General features: G+C 40.8%; 1 protein-coding gene across 4 annotated transcripts in view; it reads left to right on the top strand.

The window, feature by feature from the left end:
• Nucleotides 1-1,090: 1,090 nt before the first annotated feature.
• Nucleotides 1,091-16,803, top strand: part of srf (serum response factor) — a 35,923-nt gene continuing 20,210 nt past the window's right edge. For 2 of the 4 annotated variants that reach the window (XM_015369987.1, XM_015369986.1), the window contains exons 1-2: nucleotides 1,091-1,960; nucleotides 11,009-11,275. In XM_015369987.1, the coding sequence (XP_015225473.1) occupies nucleotides 1,325-1,960; nucleotides 11,009-11,275 (903 nt within the window). In that variant the 5' untranslated portion in view covers nucleotides 1,091-1,324. Of the gene's footprint in view, nucleotides 1,961-3,008; nucleotides 3,103-11,008; nucleotides 11,276-16,803 lie in introns of those variants that run through there. The other 2 variants (XM_015369988.1, XM_015369989.1) reach the window with 2 other exon arrangements.

Consider the following 16,803-nt stretch of genomic DNA (forward strand, 5'->3'; position numbering starts at 1 on the left):
TGTAGCTTAAAAATATGAACCTATTGGAAAGCAATACCTCTAAACCTAACCTTAGACCACTGGCATGTCAGGTGTACTAACAGCTTTCAATTTATTTTAGAGATTGAATTAAAATACTATGCCACATTCAGACCAAGCATAGTATCTACAGCTTGTTAAGTCATTTTTTATGGTTAACAATGTTTCTAGAGAGGATGCTAACCTTATAATTAAAAATACAAAGACCAATGAATAATATCTTAATCCTGAATAGTATATATTAAACTGGCATGGCTAAAAATAACTAATGTTGGTTGGATACTCCAATTGAATCTAATCCAGGTAGATCATGACCTCCAAAATAAATAAAAAAAATCCAGCCCTGGTGGTGGCTCAGTGGCTGTATGAGATAAAACTTCCCAATTTAGTTATGCCACCTAAAATCTTTGCATTATTTTAAAATGTCATCCTTTCACTAAACTTTCCATTACATAGGAAAGCCTACAGTTCTCTGTGAACAGCAAGCTTCTTCAGAAATATTATTATTATAGTAGGAATCAATGTCAATAGTCCAATTGGGATTAAAACATAATTAGAACATATTTTCTAGACTTGATTAAGGTAGTTTGTATAGCCAATACGGAATATAAAATTACATTTTTGTATATTTTTTTGTATGAGTGCGATTATTTTGGTCCCCTTCTCTACGGTGACGTTGACATTAGCGCAACCATGTTGGTATTTATTCTAATGAGGATGCCAAATCGACCAATCACAACGCTATTCAGATAATCCTCAACCAATCAATGGGGAAAGCTGTGACTCACCAAATAAGGAGAGACAGCACCAAATAAGGAAACGTATCTCTTTATAAGGAGGGAAGTAGTTCCCCGGTTCTTGTATCACTCCGCTGCTAATTGCGGTATTTTAAAGATAGGTGTTTACGTTCACCTCTGGACTATGAGTAAATGGGAATTTACATGAGACAAATATAGAATGTGTTATATGTGCTCTACTTAGTTGGTGCAAATTAGTTTTTTCTACATTTTTGAAGCGTGGATTATTTGACGTGGCGCATTGATATGTGGGGTGTTGTGCGTGCTTTCCTTTTTGAGAAAGTGCTCGGAGTTTTGGAAATAGAGGAGGAGGGTGAGCTTTACTGAGCCGGGATTTACGGGTGTTGGGGGCAGCATCACTTTGTGAAGTTTACACCGGTTATTTCCTGGACTCCGCAATCTGTTGTCTGAGCCGGTTTGTTTACATTCAGTAGTCCGGACGTGTATTCACGGTTCGACACGCTCCAGCTTCTTTGGCTGGCGTTCAGAGACTTGCTCCTGTGAGTATAATGTTACCCAGTCAGGTCGGGTCGGCACCATCTGGAAACGGGTCGGCATCGGTCAGGACTGCGACGGGACACGGACCGGGGATTCGTCCCGTTTTGGTCCGAGCGGGTCAAGCCTTAGCGGGTATCGGTGAGAGCGGCGGAGCTGCAGGGCGGCAGGCGGAGAGGGAGGCTGCTGGGATGCTGGGGGCAAACGGGCCAGGAGGCTCCAGAGGGGCGAGACCAGGAAACGGGACTGGGCTGAACCCCCTGCAGACAGCCGTCCAAGGCGGCATTGTGGGGTTAAACACCGGGGTGGTTCTACCCCACGGAGCCCGCTTCGACCCGGACCGAGACGGCGCTCCTCTCTGCAGCGGCTCGGACAATGATTCTGATTCCGGAGACGAGGATGACCCGGTGGGGTCACTCGGGGACAGCCGGAGAGGGGTGAAGCGGGAGAGGGGGGAGATGGAAGGGGCGGCGGCGGGGCAGGAGCTGGGAGTACCCCCCGGAGGGTACGGCATGGTGACCGGTGGAGTTGCCGGGGCAAAGCCGGGAAAGAAGACACGTGGGCGGGTAAAAATAAAGATGGAATTTATCGATAACAAGTTGAGACGCTACACCACGTTCAGCAAGAGGAAGACTGGTATTATGAAAAAGGTAAGTCAGTCACATCCAGAGGTTTAAGTTATGTTTGTCAGGCTGGGTTCCCAGTGATTCTTTTCCAGGTCTCCCCAAAAGTTCTATCTGTACTTTAACTAGGCCATTCCTGTTGGCCATTATTATTATTGGCAATTGATGTCAATGACATTGTAATAAAGATTCAGCCTCAAACTGTTTGTCCCGTGGATCAATTTATCCAAATTCCCTTCCTCTGCTGGGGAGAAAACGATTGATGCAACCAACACAAGGTGTCACAGTCAGGGGCGTAGCCAGAATTTTTTTATAAGGGTGGCCAGGCAATAAATAACGTAGACTGAGGGGTGGCCGAAAGTGGATCAGAACCTCTGGGTCAATCTACACTGTTCCAACAGGAAAATTTATGAGCACAAAATCCATATTTTCTAAATAAAGACAAATGATCCTTTCCTATAACCTTTGCTAAAAAATAGATGCATATATTTAAACATCTTCTTAGATAAAAGGTATAGTGGATACAATTCTTTCAGGTTTGAGTTATTAGTTACTTTTATCAATAATCATTCTGCAAAAAAAATATATTTACAAGTACTAATATCTACATAAATTGAATATTTATTACGCTTTTATTAAAATAGTTGAATATGATTTCACTGAATATTCCTATATGACTTGCAGAGACTAATGATAATCGCTTTATCCCATATAACGCAAAATATTGTTCTGAAAAGAGCATGAATTCTGTACTTATCTTTAATGTCAGTATATTGATGTGCATAATTAACCACAGTATTTTTGTTGTCAAGTAAATGTTAATAAATGAAAAATTGAAATGTTTTGAATCCTTAACTTGAGAGTATTACTGTTGCCACCATCTGTATTAGAGGGAAGTAACTGATTGACTAAGGGTGGCCATTGCTACCCCTGGCTCCCCATCTAGTTCTGCCCCTGGTCACAGTGGGCACAATGTGTAGGTGTCTTATAGCTGCGTAAAGAAGAGAGAATTGTGTATTTTTTAAGGCTTTAAAGTTGTTTATGTCCCCCACACCTCCTCCTTTTCTGCACTTGCAGATTTATTTTGCAGCTCATCCAGACTGGGTATCTTGGCTGCTTGATTGGTCTGCTTGCCCAGGCTGTCCGCTCAGGTGGACAACCGTGTCTAAGTAGGTTGGCAGTTTTTTTTTTTTTTTTTTAAATTCCGTTTATCATATGATGGATTAAACACTCCTGTATCCTACATGCTGATATTTCTAAAGCACTAGTTTGTTTGTTTTAATTTTTTGGGGCGGTATCAGAATAAAATGGAATCCCTAAACAGATTTCACTTCCTTCAGAAAAAACAAACAAACAATAAACTACATTTAGTTTGTGGTTTTTAATCCAACAGTTGTCCTTACTGCACTGTCAGGCTTTCATTTAGCTAAGTGTTCATTAGTCCAGTTCTTGTGACGAAACTGTTGTCCCACAATGTGACTCAGTGTGTGCGAGGAAGTCAGAGCAGTGGACTGTAAATAGATTTGAGCCAATGACGGGTTCTATTTATGACAATGCCCCCCCTCCTCCCAGCTAAACCACAGTCTGCCTCTCAGGTTTCCAAATAACCTGATGCACTCATTCATGCACATGGTCCTACACAACACTCCTTCATGGGCCTGTGTCTTCTGCAAAGGAGCCTCATTCAGCTGCACGAGTTTACAGACTGTTCCCTGCATCACTGCGATGAAGAAGTCATGTGGCGGCAGCTGTAGTCCTTATATGCCAACAGCTGATTACACCTCAGGGGAAGCTGATCAGAGGTTGGTCAGAGAGCATTCATACAGGAGACTGTGCATACAGCATGGTTCCACATCCTCCTTGCAGGCTTCTGCTCTCTGAGATGGCTTTTCTTGCTTTCGGTTTTGTTGGCTCAGAGCGACAAGTGACCCTGAAGATCTGAGGGTGACGCAGTTTTCTCCACGGTAAACTCCTAGTTCCTATAGAGCAGTAGTTTTCAGAAGCGCCCACATACTTCTAGAAATTAACTGATTATCTTGGATTTTATCAGCCAATGCTAATTATTTTTTTTCCCCCATCTTTGTTTCTCAGACACGTCCAGGAAAATATTAATGAATTACAGATGAAATAGTTTTGAAAGTATATTTTTCTCACTATTAAACAAAAGTGGCATCAAAGTAAACACTGTCAGTTGATTTTTTTAAATTTTTTTTTTAACAAACAAACACCTCTTCAGTTCTTGGGTTTGATTCAGTATATGAATGCAGATGGGTTTTCAGTATTTTACCACATTTTTACCAATTAGAGGTGTTCTTGGAAAAATTATCCTATTTTGATTTTTAGATGTTATGTTAATATCTCGGTAAAAGTTGTTGCTCCAATATATTTTATATGCCTTCTACTAATTTAGCCCCATACATAAGTAAACCAAGCAACTGCTTAGTTCCCATCATCCAGCAGGGGCCCCTCAAGAGCACCATCATTTAATTTACAAAAGTAGTCCTTCATTTTTCTTGGAGTTAATATCCATTGCAGTCGTGCAAATAAAAATTATCAAAATGACCCGTGGAAATGTTAAAGGCCGCCCCCCCAAGTCAAATAGAAATAGATCAGGTTTTGCATGACGTATTTCTGCAGTGTGCATGGTTCAGCCTATACTGCTGCAGTAGCTGTATGCTGACAGGAAATGAGCTAAGGGATGGGGGGGGGGTCAAAGACTGAGTTTTCCATAAATGCTGCCACTGCCATGTCTGGTTTAGTTAGACTTGCAGTTCATTTAAAGTTAAACCTAAATGATAAGAACCGTGCTGAGGGGACTGATGGCTTATGGAAGAGCAACAAATGAAGTTGTGTTTAGGAGCCTCCAGCCGGCTCCGCTGCCACTTATTTAAAGTTCATTATTGTGGTATAATGTCTGTCGTTATTTCCCTGTACAGCAGTGACAAGTGGATTTTATTAAAAGTTAAACACTTTAACCTGAATCCTTGAAGTGCCTGCACGGCTCGCTCTCTGCTTGCATTTCTTTCTGTTTCTTTATTAATGTTTTCACAGACTGTTGTCGTGGAAACTGAGGTGTCTTTATGTAGGCTCTTGGCAACATGAACACCATTTGACACAATGTGGGGAGGGATTTTATTTATTTTTTATTTTTTTTAAAGTTGCCCACACTCATTCCAGCCTTGACAGAAATTGACAGGTGGGTGGAGTGGGCAGATTTATAGTAGCTTGGTCTCTAACAAGGAGGAGCTCTTATTTTGCTTTGGAAGGATGCAATGAAAGGCCCACATCTTCCCTTTGCTGTACTTTACATGATTTAGCTGTTATGCATCAAAACACGTTCATAGTACCGCTAGTAGCTCTACTAAAGACCAAGAGTTTGGTTTTATACTGTTAAAGCGTCCAGTATGTTTTAAGAGAATGTTGCAGTAAAGTGTGGCATTCATCTACCCCCCTTTACTTTGATATCACTCAGTCATTTTAAGTGTAAGGCACTGACTTCAGAAGTGACCTCCATTTATGGAGGGTTTGTAGGGTCTTTGGCCATGGAGGGCATTGGTAATTCTGGAGGAGCTGCAGAGATTTATAGCTCAGGTGGTCAACAGCACAACTATTGGTTGTACACAGAGGAACTCTAGAACGTAGCGGAAAGAGATGAGCAGAATCTTTTAGTAGTCCTGTTCAGTTTGCTACTGGTTATATGGAGAAAACATCTCATAAATAAGTGAAGAAGGTACCATCAGACTGATTGAGCTGCAGAATTATGGTGGAGATATTGGCATATTCTTATTAGAAGTAAAGTCAAAGTCTATACTTAATGAAAACTTTAAGAAACTTGATCCAATAAAACTGTAGAGCCAATTTGCAACAAAGGTAGGTAAAAACCCTTTAAAGGGACATTTCCCTTGAAAACCTAAGTGCAGACAACTCCTCCACCCCATGATTGAGCAATAGTTGATGTGTATTTCTAATACAATGCATGTCTGTCTGTCTGTCTGTCTAAATTAAGGCCTTAATTGGCATTGAAATTCATTAATGTGATTGTCATGGCGTTTAAAATGCTTTATTAAAAAAACAAATAGCTTATAAAACAATTTCATCAGATATCTTTTATCGCAATATATATGCGCTGAATGGCTTCCGGTTGATCGTAAAGCCGTATGTTCGGTAAAGAAGCTTGAGGTGTAGAAAAAGCAAATGCAAATTTCAACAAAAGTGGCTTTAAAACGGGGATTTTGGGACATGGCTGCAGCCTGATTTTGCTGTGTTTGATTTATATATATATATATATATATATATATATATATATATAGCTGCAAATAAGTTTTTGAACACCAGTCTATCAGCTAGAATTCTGACCATCAAAGACCTGTTAGTCAGCCTTCAAACTGTCCACCTCCACTCCATTTATTATCCTAAATTAGATGCACCTGTTTGAGGTCATTAGCTGCATAAAGACACCTGTCCACCCCATACAATCAGTACGAATCCAACTGCTAACATGGTCAAGACTAAAGAGCTGTACAAAGACACTAGAGACTAAATAGTACACCTCCACAAGGCTGGGAAGGGCTATGGGGAATATGCCAGGCAGCTTGATTAAAAAAGGTCCGCTGTTGGAGCAATCATTAGAAAAGAGAAGAAGCTAAACATGACTGTCAATCTCCCTCGGACTGGGGCTCCATGCAAGATCTAACCTTGTGGTCTCAGCGATCCTAAGAAAGGTGAAAAATAAGCCCAGAACTACACATGAAGAGCTGGTCAATGACCCGAAAAGAGCTGGAACCACCGCTTCCAAGGCTACTGTTGGTAATACACTAAGACGTCATGGTTTGAAATCATGTATGGCATGGAAGGTTCCTCTGCTTAAACCAGCACATGTCAAGGCCCATTTTAAGTTTGCCAATGACTATTTTGATGATCCAGAGGAGTCATGGGAGAAAATCATGTGGTCAGACGAGACCACAATACAACTTTTTGGTCATAATTCCACAAACCGTGTTTGGATCCCAAGAACGCCATGCCTACTGTGAAGCATTAGGGTGGTAGCATCATTCTTTAGGGATGTTTTTCTGCATATTGGACAGGGCGACTCCACTGTATCAAGGAGAGGATGACCGGGGCAATGTATTGTAAGGTTTTGGGGAGCAACCTGCTTCCCTCAGTTAGAGCATCAAAGATGGTTCGAGGCTGGGTCTTCCAACTTGACAATGACCTGAAGCACACAGCCAGGATAACAAAGGAGTGGCTCTGGAAGAAGCATATTAAGGTTCTGGTGTGACCTAGCCAGTCTCCAGACCTAAACCTAATAGAGCAGGGGTCTTCAATATTTTCCAGGCCAAGGAAACCCAAACTGATGGCGAAATGGAGCGGGGACCCACTAATTATATATATATTGTATGAAATTGCTTTATATCAAACTGGTCCTATAGTCACTCCATTACAGATGGAGTCATGTAACAAAAGTAATTTCGCCCTGAGATAATTAAAGTATTTCTAAATCCTCGTTGATAGGACAGGTGTTGTGAATGAAACGGTGTCCAGCTTGAGAGAGCTCCTGTGTGTCGCTGAATGTGTGCATTGATGATCTTCTGCCTCCATTTATCTGTTTACTACATTCTGAGGAATTCATGTCAGTGTGTATTTAAATACATTTCAATTAGTGGAAAAAATTGCCGGGTTGAATGTAAAAAAAAATAAAAAAACTTTTGCGACCCCCATGCAGTAACTCCGTGGACACCCTAGGGGTCGCGGACCCCCTGTTGAACGTTGAACACCTCCGCAATAGAGAATCTTTGGAGGGAGCTAAAACTTCATGTTTCTCAGCAACAGCCCAAAAACTCGACTGATCTAGAGAAGCTCTGTGTGGAGGAGTGGGCCAAAATCCCTCCTGCACAGTGCAAACCTAGTGAAAAATTATAAGAAAATTTCGACTCCTGTAATTGCAAACAAAGACTACTGTACTAAAATTAACATTGATTTGACATATTTGCAGCTGTATCATACAAATAAATAGTTAGAAATTAAACATTGTGATATCTGGATTTTTTTTTTATTATTACAGTGGACATGCACCTACAATGACTATTTTAGACCCCTCCATGATTTCTTAGTGGGAAAACTTGCAAAATAGCTGGGTGTTTAGATACTTATTTGTTTCACTGTATATACATGAAAGAAAGTGTTAAGTTCCAGTGTTTGAATACTTCTTCTGAGCCATATATGGATAAATAAACAGGAGTAGATTCTGTTTCTGTCCCAGCAGCAGATTAACAGCACTGTGCACAGCAGAGTGCTCATGCTTCGGTAAGTTTCTTGCATCACTTTTCCTTTTTTCAGTTATTTGGGGTGGCCCGTTGTGAAACGGTGATTTACCCCAAATAACTGAAAAAAGGAAAAGTGATGCAAGAAACTTGCATTATAAAAGCTAAAGAAATAACCTAAACACACTCTTGGTGTGTAAAGATACCAGAGCATTTTAAGCAGTTGGATGATTGGTTTTCTCCATTTTCATTTTGTTCAGCTTGAAACCCTGCATCGTCTTTGGGATTGCCTTGTTTGTTTTAAGATGTTATGAAGACAAATTACCGCCACTAATGGATGTTTTCGTTGCTGATTACCTCGCTGTTCCTGGAAGCATGATTTTTACAAAACTGTGTAATAAGCAAATAATGAGCATGTCCTGTCAGCTCAGTTGGAGAAGCCAAAACGATAATTGTTTTTCATGAAGTTAGTGCTTTATTAAAATTTCTGTTGAGACAAAGAAAATCATTTGGGAAACAGTTTTTGTTTCACATCTCTCTCTGTCTTGTGCAGCGACATAACATGGTGGATTTAAAAGAATTTTCCCCACGAATCTCTGCAGAGGTTTCTTGCTAATGCTTTTGGTTCTTGTTTGTAACTTGGTTATATTCCACCTCCAAGATCTCTCCAAAATACCCATCCGATTGCAGCAGCACATATATCATGCAACTTCTATGGTTTTGCTGTCAGACCAAATTCCTATGCTTTATTCTACTTTATTAATGCTGCAAACAAGTTGCTTTCAAAGAAGCCTCTCATCTGATAGTCCCAGTCTGGTCTAGTCGGCCATATAAGCTGTTAGAGTGTTTGTAGATTTAGAAGGATTCTACCAAAAATGAACGGAAAAAGTTTTTAGGTATGACCTAAAAATAGACAACAGATATGAACAGGATTCCTAAAGTTTTTGCGCAGTTAAGGCATGACAACAGGTTATAGATTTTCAAAGGTAAAGTAATCGAACTTAACTGACAGTCAGTGAAGTCTGAACTTTACTCAGCTTGTCAGTCGGTCCGTTCCTCCATCAGTTCGTCCAGCCTCACGACTGTCCGTCCTTCAACCGCCTTTCGCTTTAGTCAACCGTCCCTCCATCGTCTTTCCCACCAGTTTGTCCGTCTGGTTAACAAAACAAACAACCAATCAATCCCGCCCCACCAAGCAAGACGTACGTCCATCCAACTATTTTTGAAACCAGCTGCACATCAGCTTCTTTGTCCAGGGTTTCCGCGTGGGTCATAAAAAATAATTAAAAGTCATAAAACTATTATTTTTTAAATTAACCCTGTAATGCCAAATGTATTATATTTGATACATACGGTTTCTGAAATGTTTTGCGTCTGACACCTTTTGCTTAATTTAATGGTAAAAACTTTGCTCAATATCCTATTGTACACAATCAGATATACCTGATAACAGACGGCAGAAGACTACACAAAAAATAATCTTGACTTATCGCATAGTAATAAATTATTAATATTAAAAATTTGTTTGTTTTTTCTTTTTACATATTTTGTTAAAAGGCCAAATAAGGACTTCAAACCAAAAAAAAGTAATTTTAAAATGCAAATTGCAACAAAAGCAGCTGGAAAACGAGGAATTCGGGACATGGCTGCAGCCTGTCGACGGGTACCTGTTGGTGGCTTTAAAATCATTTCTAAGAGCATTAAAAAGCATTAAATTTGAGTTATTCATTCCTGTATAAACCCTGTTGTCTGTTGACTTGGGATTTTGTCAGTCTGTTGGCTTTCCAACCAAACTACCCATCAGTTTCTGTTATATATCCCTTGGATTTGTGTCCATCTGTCCAACTGCTGTCATGTCATACATCCCTCTAACCACCTGTCTGTCCAACCATCAGTTAGTTTTTCATACCTGCTGTCTCTCTAAACCGTCTAACAATCGGTTTTCAGTCCATCCAGCCTGCAGTTTTACTCTTTGACAGAAAAAAAGTCTGGGAATGTGTTTTTATTGGGGAGGAAATGGTCTTTCTGAACTGAAAGTTGTCGATCAAAATCCCACCTTCTGAAGATTGAGCGGAGCGGTGTGCTCCTCTTGAAAGGCAGTACAGCAGATGCACACGATGTTTCTGGAGGTGGAGTGTGAAACAGATGAGACGTATGGTTTTATTACTGCTCAATAAAACCTTTTCATTTGAATGCGATTCATCTCCTGCCTCCGTCTTACAGAGGACTGCACTCCGGTGTACAATGGCTGGTCTGTCTGCTCTATGAGCGCCTAGGTGCTGGTAATGACGCTGCTTCTTCACAGCATCCTCCGTGTACCTGATGACTCATTTAGATTAAAATGAGGAGTTAACTCTGAGTGCAGCGTATGTGTTGGACACAGTTAACATCTGGATGCTCCTGTCCGTCCCTCTGAAGCCTCTGGCTGAGCATCAGCATGCTGTATAATGAGTGATAAGGCAGGAGAGTCTGCCTCTGTTTAAAGAATGCTTCCTCAGTCATCTGGAGCGCTAATATCCCCCCCCTGCTTTGCAAACAAGCCCTTTGCTGTCGCACATCTATATCACACTCTCTATTCTGGGAGTCTTATCTTCAGATTCGTGGAATACGTCACGGTTTGCTAGAGGAGTATTTATAAATTGTACTGGGCTTTTTTTTTTCTGCTGTTTTTCCACTGATTCCTGTTGGGAATCTTCTATATTCCCTTGGCTGATGAAAATAATTGACCAAAAGGAACTCCATATTTGGTAAACTGTATTTTTGATGTCTTGGTCAGATGGCTCACTGTTCTCCATTTATCCCCCCCCCACCCCAGGCTTATGAACTCTCCACCCTGACGGGAACCCAGGTTCTGCTGCTGGTGGCCAGCGAAACGGGTCACGTCTACACTTTCGCCACCCGAAAACTCCAGCCAATGATCACCAGCGAAACGGGTAAAGCACTGATCCAGACGTGCCTTAACTCACCAGACTCGCCGCCTCGCTCCGACCCTTCCATGGACCAGCGCATGAGCGCCACTGGCTTTGAGGAGACGGATCTCACCTACCAGGTGTCGGAGTCGGAGAGCATGGGTGACACAAAGGTGAAAACAAAGCCTCTGATTCGGTACCTTTGTTTCTCTCTCTGTCTGCTTTCTGTTGGTGAAATGAATTACAGTTTAGAACAACAGATAAAGCGCAGCAGAGAGTGACTAATGACTATTGTAAGAAGTTTCTCTAGAAAAGGCCAGCGCGCACGAAGAGGAGAACAATCAAGCTGAGGAGCAGCTGTGTAGAAATGAGTTTTCGCCCACGTCTCGACAGTTTTTCTGGTTTGGGTCTGCTGTCAGTCCTTTCAGTATTTTTTACATTACACAAAAAGATCTATGTATTTTTTTATGTTCTTCTTTTCTCCAAGTTGTACCATACATTCTTATTTTTAACTTTTGTCTGGGCTTTGATTGGACCTTTACATTGGAGCCGGGGTTCCCCTTCAACTGCTGTGCTGGTTGAAGGGGAACCTTCAATTCCGTCTCAAGTCTTCTGCAGCCTCTAACAGGATTTATCATCCAGGAGGTCCCCACAGCATAATACTGCCCTCACCATGTTTAACACAGGGGGTGGTGTGTTTACAATCAGGATTCTTGAGTTCTAAATTATTGCAACTAACAACTACTTGTACTCAAAAACACTGTTTACGCAGCTTGACAGGTGGCTTAACGGCCCTATGTGAGATAAACATGGATGATGTGTTTCTCTCTCCAGATAGCATTTTGCAGGTAAAATGCTATTTTTTTTCTTTTTCGTTTTTAGATATTTTGGTTAATTTTTAACATTCTTCCATTAAAAACGAGATTTGGTTTTGTACGATTAATCAGTTGATTCTTCTGTCTGAGGTGTGGATTCCAGCAGCTCCTCCTGTGTCACCATGGGTGCTTTAGCTGCTTCTCTGACTAATACTCTCCTAAAGTATGTTTTAAATAATAATAAAAAAAATATATATATATATATTTATATATATTCTTTCAATGGTTCTATTTGAGATTACTCACTCTAATCAAGCCCAACACATTAATGTTGTAATGTCACATGTTCCAGCCATACATTTACAAGGCACTGAAGGTTTTACTAGCAAACTATCTTACAAAGCTGAGAAAATGTCTCTGTAGTTCCTTGTAAGGTGTTAGACCAAAGACGGAGTCAGATATGGAGATTTGAGGAATTAAGTGAAGGGAATGATCTCTAACACATTTCCTCTGTGACCTCTCCTCAGCCAGAGAAAAAAAACACACACACACTCCTCCTAAAGATAAATCCCAGCAGGTCTGGGATGTGTTAGGATAAGAGACGAGTACCCGGCTCAACTGAGGCTGTTACTGACATGGAAGGCTCTGTGTTTGTTCTTGAGATAACATCTTTAAGCGTTTTTCTTAAAAACCCAAATTCAACAAATTCACACATTAAAACTTTGCACCGTTTTGCAAAATTACTCCTTAAACATTTGGATATGAATCATACAAATCTAAAAAAAAAAAAAAAGCATCTTTTATGCTTGGATGCACAAGAGTTTGAGGGAACTGAATAAAATTGCACAAAAAAAAGCACTTTATTTTTTACTTTTACCAATTTTGTGCCATTTTATGCTGGCAAAAAAAAAATTCAAGTAAATAGCACTGAAGGGAGTCACTTAAAATGAAATGTAGAAGAACTTGAGAGTAATTGTTTGTTTGCACATAAATCTAAAGCTGAAATGCATCCCCAGCGTCTCTCCTGCCGTTTGCACCTTCGTGTGATGGTGTGCTGGAGGCTGATATTCCGTCCGCTGTTTGCACAGCTTAAGTGTGCACCTTTTGAAGACGGACGCTCGCAGGCCCCCTGTTCGCTGTTTTCACAGGGCGCCAGCTAGTGCGTCCCAGACTCCCCGTCAAGGATGGGAGCTCAACCTTTGCCTTTTAATCCACTCTCATGCCCGCTCCGCTCATTGATAAAAATTAGATTCTGCCTCTGTTGCCATATATGGTATGGTTTCCCTGCCTGCACTCTTGGCTGAGGCCCCTCGCATTCCTTATAAGCTGCAGCTGTCTTTGGAGTCCTGTGATTTCGACCCTCCGCTCCAACCCCCACCCCTAAACCCTCTGGTTTAGCGATACGGCGGGGAGCTTTGGATGCAGATACAAGCAAGTGGGCTGGAAACATTTATTCAATACTGGTCGTCTTGCTTCCAGTGACGTCTGGCATGGGTGCATCGGTGGCCCAGTGCCGTCCCAGCTTTTAGCGCTGCTTTAAACCTGTTAACCCTTATACAGAAGATTTATGTGGGATCCATGCACTGTTATGGCTGAGGCCCGGCAGGTGGATACGATTTTTGAGGGATGGTTTCAGTGTAGTGGCTCTGCCGTATGGCTGCTGCTGTGCGAGCGTCTGGACTCTGTCCATGGTGAGAGCGGCGTGTCATGCATACAGACCAAGCTAGTCTAAACAATTCAGTTTGCAGAGGCTGGAGGGGGAAGTAGAGAACTTTTTGGAAAGAGGGAGAAAAAAGGAGGTTTAGGAGATAAGTAGACATGATTTAGAGCCGTGAGCCTTAAATGTTCAGATGATAGAAACGGTGCTGCTGAGATGCCGCTGCTTGTGGTTGGAAGATTTTAGACGTTTCTTTTAGAACCTGTAGAGTAGTGCAGCAGACCCCCCCTCCCCCGACTGCACACTGCTTGTCAGTTGGCTGAATAACGGCATGCTATCCATTTCCTTAGCTTTGAAAAACAAGAAATATGGATATTTAGAAAAAAAACGTATAGTTAACATCAGTATCATGCCTGTTACACATCTTAACCGTCTACATTTCATCCAAAGGTTTCGGAAAAGTTACAGGTGTGAACCCACTGAAACTTTACATCAAGAGATCGACCTTTAAAGTTTATTCTGATACCGATTATTTTGATATTAGTGTCATCCCGATATGTGCTGCCAATTCTTTTTTCTTTATTTCCATCCTTTCATCCATTTATGTAGATAGCAGAGAAGGTGCAGCAGTTACCAGGCTGTTTTCTCACCTGCTCCTGCGCCCTGCTGCCCAGCTGGCTGAAGGGTGATGACTAAAGCTCTCTTACTACTGATATTAGGCGCTAATCCAGCTGTTGATGTGTCTATATAGGATTTGTTTGATTAGTGACCGATAGATTCCCAGTGTTTCTCTTGATAAGAAATACCATAGTTTTTAGTTTTGTTTTTTGTGCAAAAACCAAAATAGTAATAACCATGTTATAGCAACACTGTTAGGAGTATAATAGTTGCTATTGTATTTTAGAAGGTGGGATAATTGTTGTTTTTCCCCCTTTAAGTAAAATCAGTTCAATCATGCTGTTTTTTTTTTTTGTTTCAAATGGTTTAGAAGTCGAATGAGTTGATACCATGGTGCTGAGAAACTGCAATGTCTATAAAAAAACGTATTACGCCATTAGAATCTCATACCAGCCTTAGACCAGTATTGACTTCTAGAGTGCCGCCTATCAGCCTCATGACGTTGTGCTGTCTTAAAGTTGTGCTTGGAAAGCATCAGGTTGCTGGCTCACTAACTACCCAGCTTACATCAGCTTGTTTAGCGCGTTACCCTGTAAAGAGAACAACCTCGAAGTGGGATATTCTGTGCAATAAGCACTCAAACTAAAGTCTGTGAATCAAAATGTGCTTTTTCATTTTTTGGCATAAAACTACTGTAATAGGATCATGTTTTTAGGTTTTGTGCAAACATTGTGGTTCTGATAAAGGTTATGGTCCAGTGGGCCTCTTACTTCGCCCAATGCTTCCAGTAGAATAGGTTGATGCTTCTCTACCTGCTCGGTGTCTGGTGCTCCAGCAGCAGCTTCAGGTTTTTATCTCAGCCTGAAAACAAAGGAGAGCGGCTCAACAAGCTGTTATTAGATGAGCTTTACAGGGTTTTTATAAGGACATTTTCCCTTTGTTCCCATGAACATGAAAACAAGAGTTTTTATTTCCCAGCTGTTCTCTGTTAACACAGTGACTGATCCAGTTATTAGATTTAAGCTTTATTGTGTTGACTAAGGAGTTTTGTCTTTGTGGAAATAGAATTTAGCTGCTTAGAAGGGGACAAGTCTGTCATGTTGCTGTGCACTGCTGGCCAGCTAAATTTTGCTTCTTTGCATATAAAAATGGCAAAATTAATCTCGTAGGTAAAATTATGAAATGCTGTGAAGCATTAGAATTAAATAGGATCCTGAGATGGGATCCAGTCGCAGGAATCGGCTAACCATGCATTGGAATGAGGGTCTGCCTCCCTTCTGATCAGCTCCACATTCTGCTGGAGCTCATTAAGGTGATTTGTTGGGTAAGTGTGGAACAGTTTCCAAATGCATCAGTCATGCTTTTAAAACCTTTTCCAGTTTGATAGATGCTATTGGCAAAGTTTATTGAGTTTCTTTAGATTGGATCATTTTTTTCATGCTTTTTTCAGATCTTTTTAGTTAGAATAGAATAGAGAATCCCTTCATTGTCCACAATGGGGAAATTCTGGTGTTTACAGCTGCAAGAAGATGATAAAAAAGGTCACACAAATGTGGACCTTATAGTGAAAAAATAAACAAATGAAATAATGTACTGTAAAGAGTTTTAACAATATACCTGGAGAATAAATAACCAGTATACACGTATGGACATTTCTACAGTAATGGATATCAGCATGGTATTTAACTAAGGTAGAAACTATGCAAAATTAGCATGAATGTAACAACTTATTGAGGTTATTGGGAACAGAGGTGGTTATAGAGTCTTACAGCGGCTGGGAGGAAGGATCTGTGATTACGCTCCCTGGTGCATTTAGGGTGCAGCAGTCACTGAAGGAATTCTCCAGTTCTGCACAACTTCATGCATGGGATGGGAGACATTATCCCACAGAGATGTTAATTTAGTTAGGGTCCTTTTGGGGCCTTAGGGGCCTTCCTGATCAGCTTATTCAGCTGCTTTCTCTCAGCTACAGAGAAGCCATTTCTCCATCAGACAGCTCCATAGAAAATAACTGATGCCATAACAGAGTCAAAGAAGGTCTTTCGAAGCGCCCCTGCTCTATAAAAGACCTAAGTCTCCTCAGCAGGAAGAGTCTGCTCTGACCTTACCTACTTCATGTTGTCAAACAGGTCCAGGTCTACTAAATTTTTTTCTGTAGTAATCAGACCATATTCTACTTACTCAGGTTATCTTTGCCAGAAATTAAAATGTTTTATACTGAATCACAGATGACATTGATTTTGTTGAGCCATTATGTTTCTAACATTTTGTTGGATTCGTGCCTGCTCTTAGTTGTTGAGGTGCTAAAGCTCAGGAAAAATGAGCAGATAATACAATATCCACATATGATATCATATTTGTAAGTATCCCTAAATTTATTCAGTCCTAGTTTTGTTTGGCCATCATATCCAGCCCTCTTAAAAGTAAATATCCCAGTGCTTTTTCTCACTGCATCCTTTTGAATGTTTCTACAAAATTTAAGATAAAAATGGCCTAATGCAAAGTTTTTTCCTTTTTTCTGTGCTCTGTGGGTTTTTCTTGGACAGGGGTATCATAACTGAAGCATGCTTTAAAAGAAGAATCTAAGCAGTAAATTCTCAGTATGCTCTGG

Source organism: Cyprinodon variegatus, unplaced genomic scaffold (assembly GCF_000732505.1).
Source record: "Cyprinodon variegatus isolate N-32 unplaced genomic scaffold, C_variegatus-1.0 Scaffold40, whole genome shotgun sequence".
NCBI lineage: Eukaryota > Metazoa > Chordata > Actinopteri > Cyprinodontiformes > Cyprinodontidae > Cyprinodon > Cyprinodon variegatus.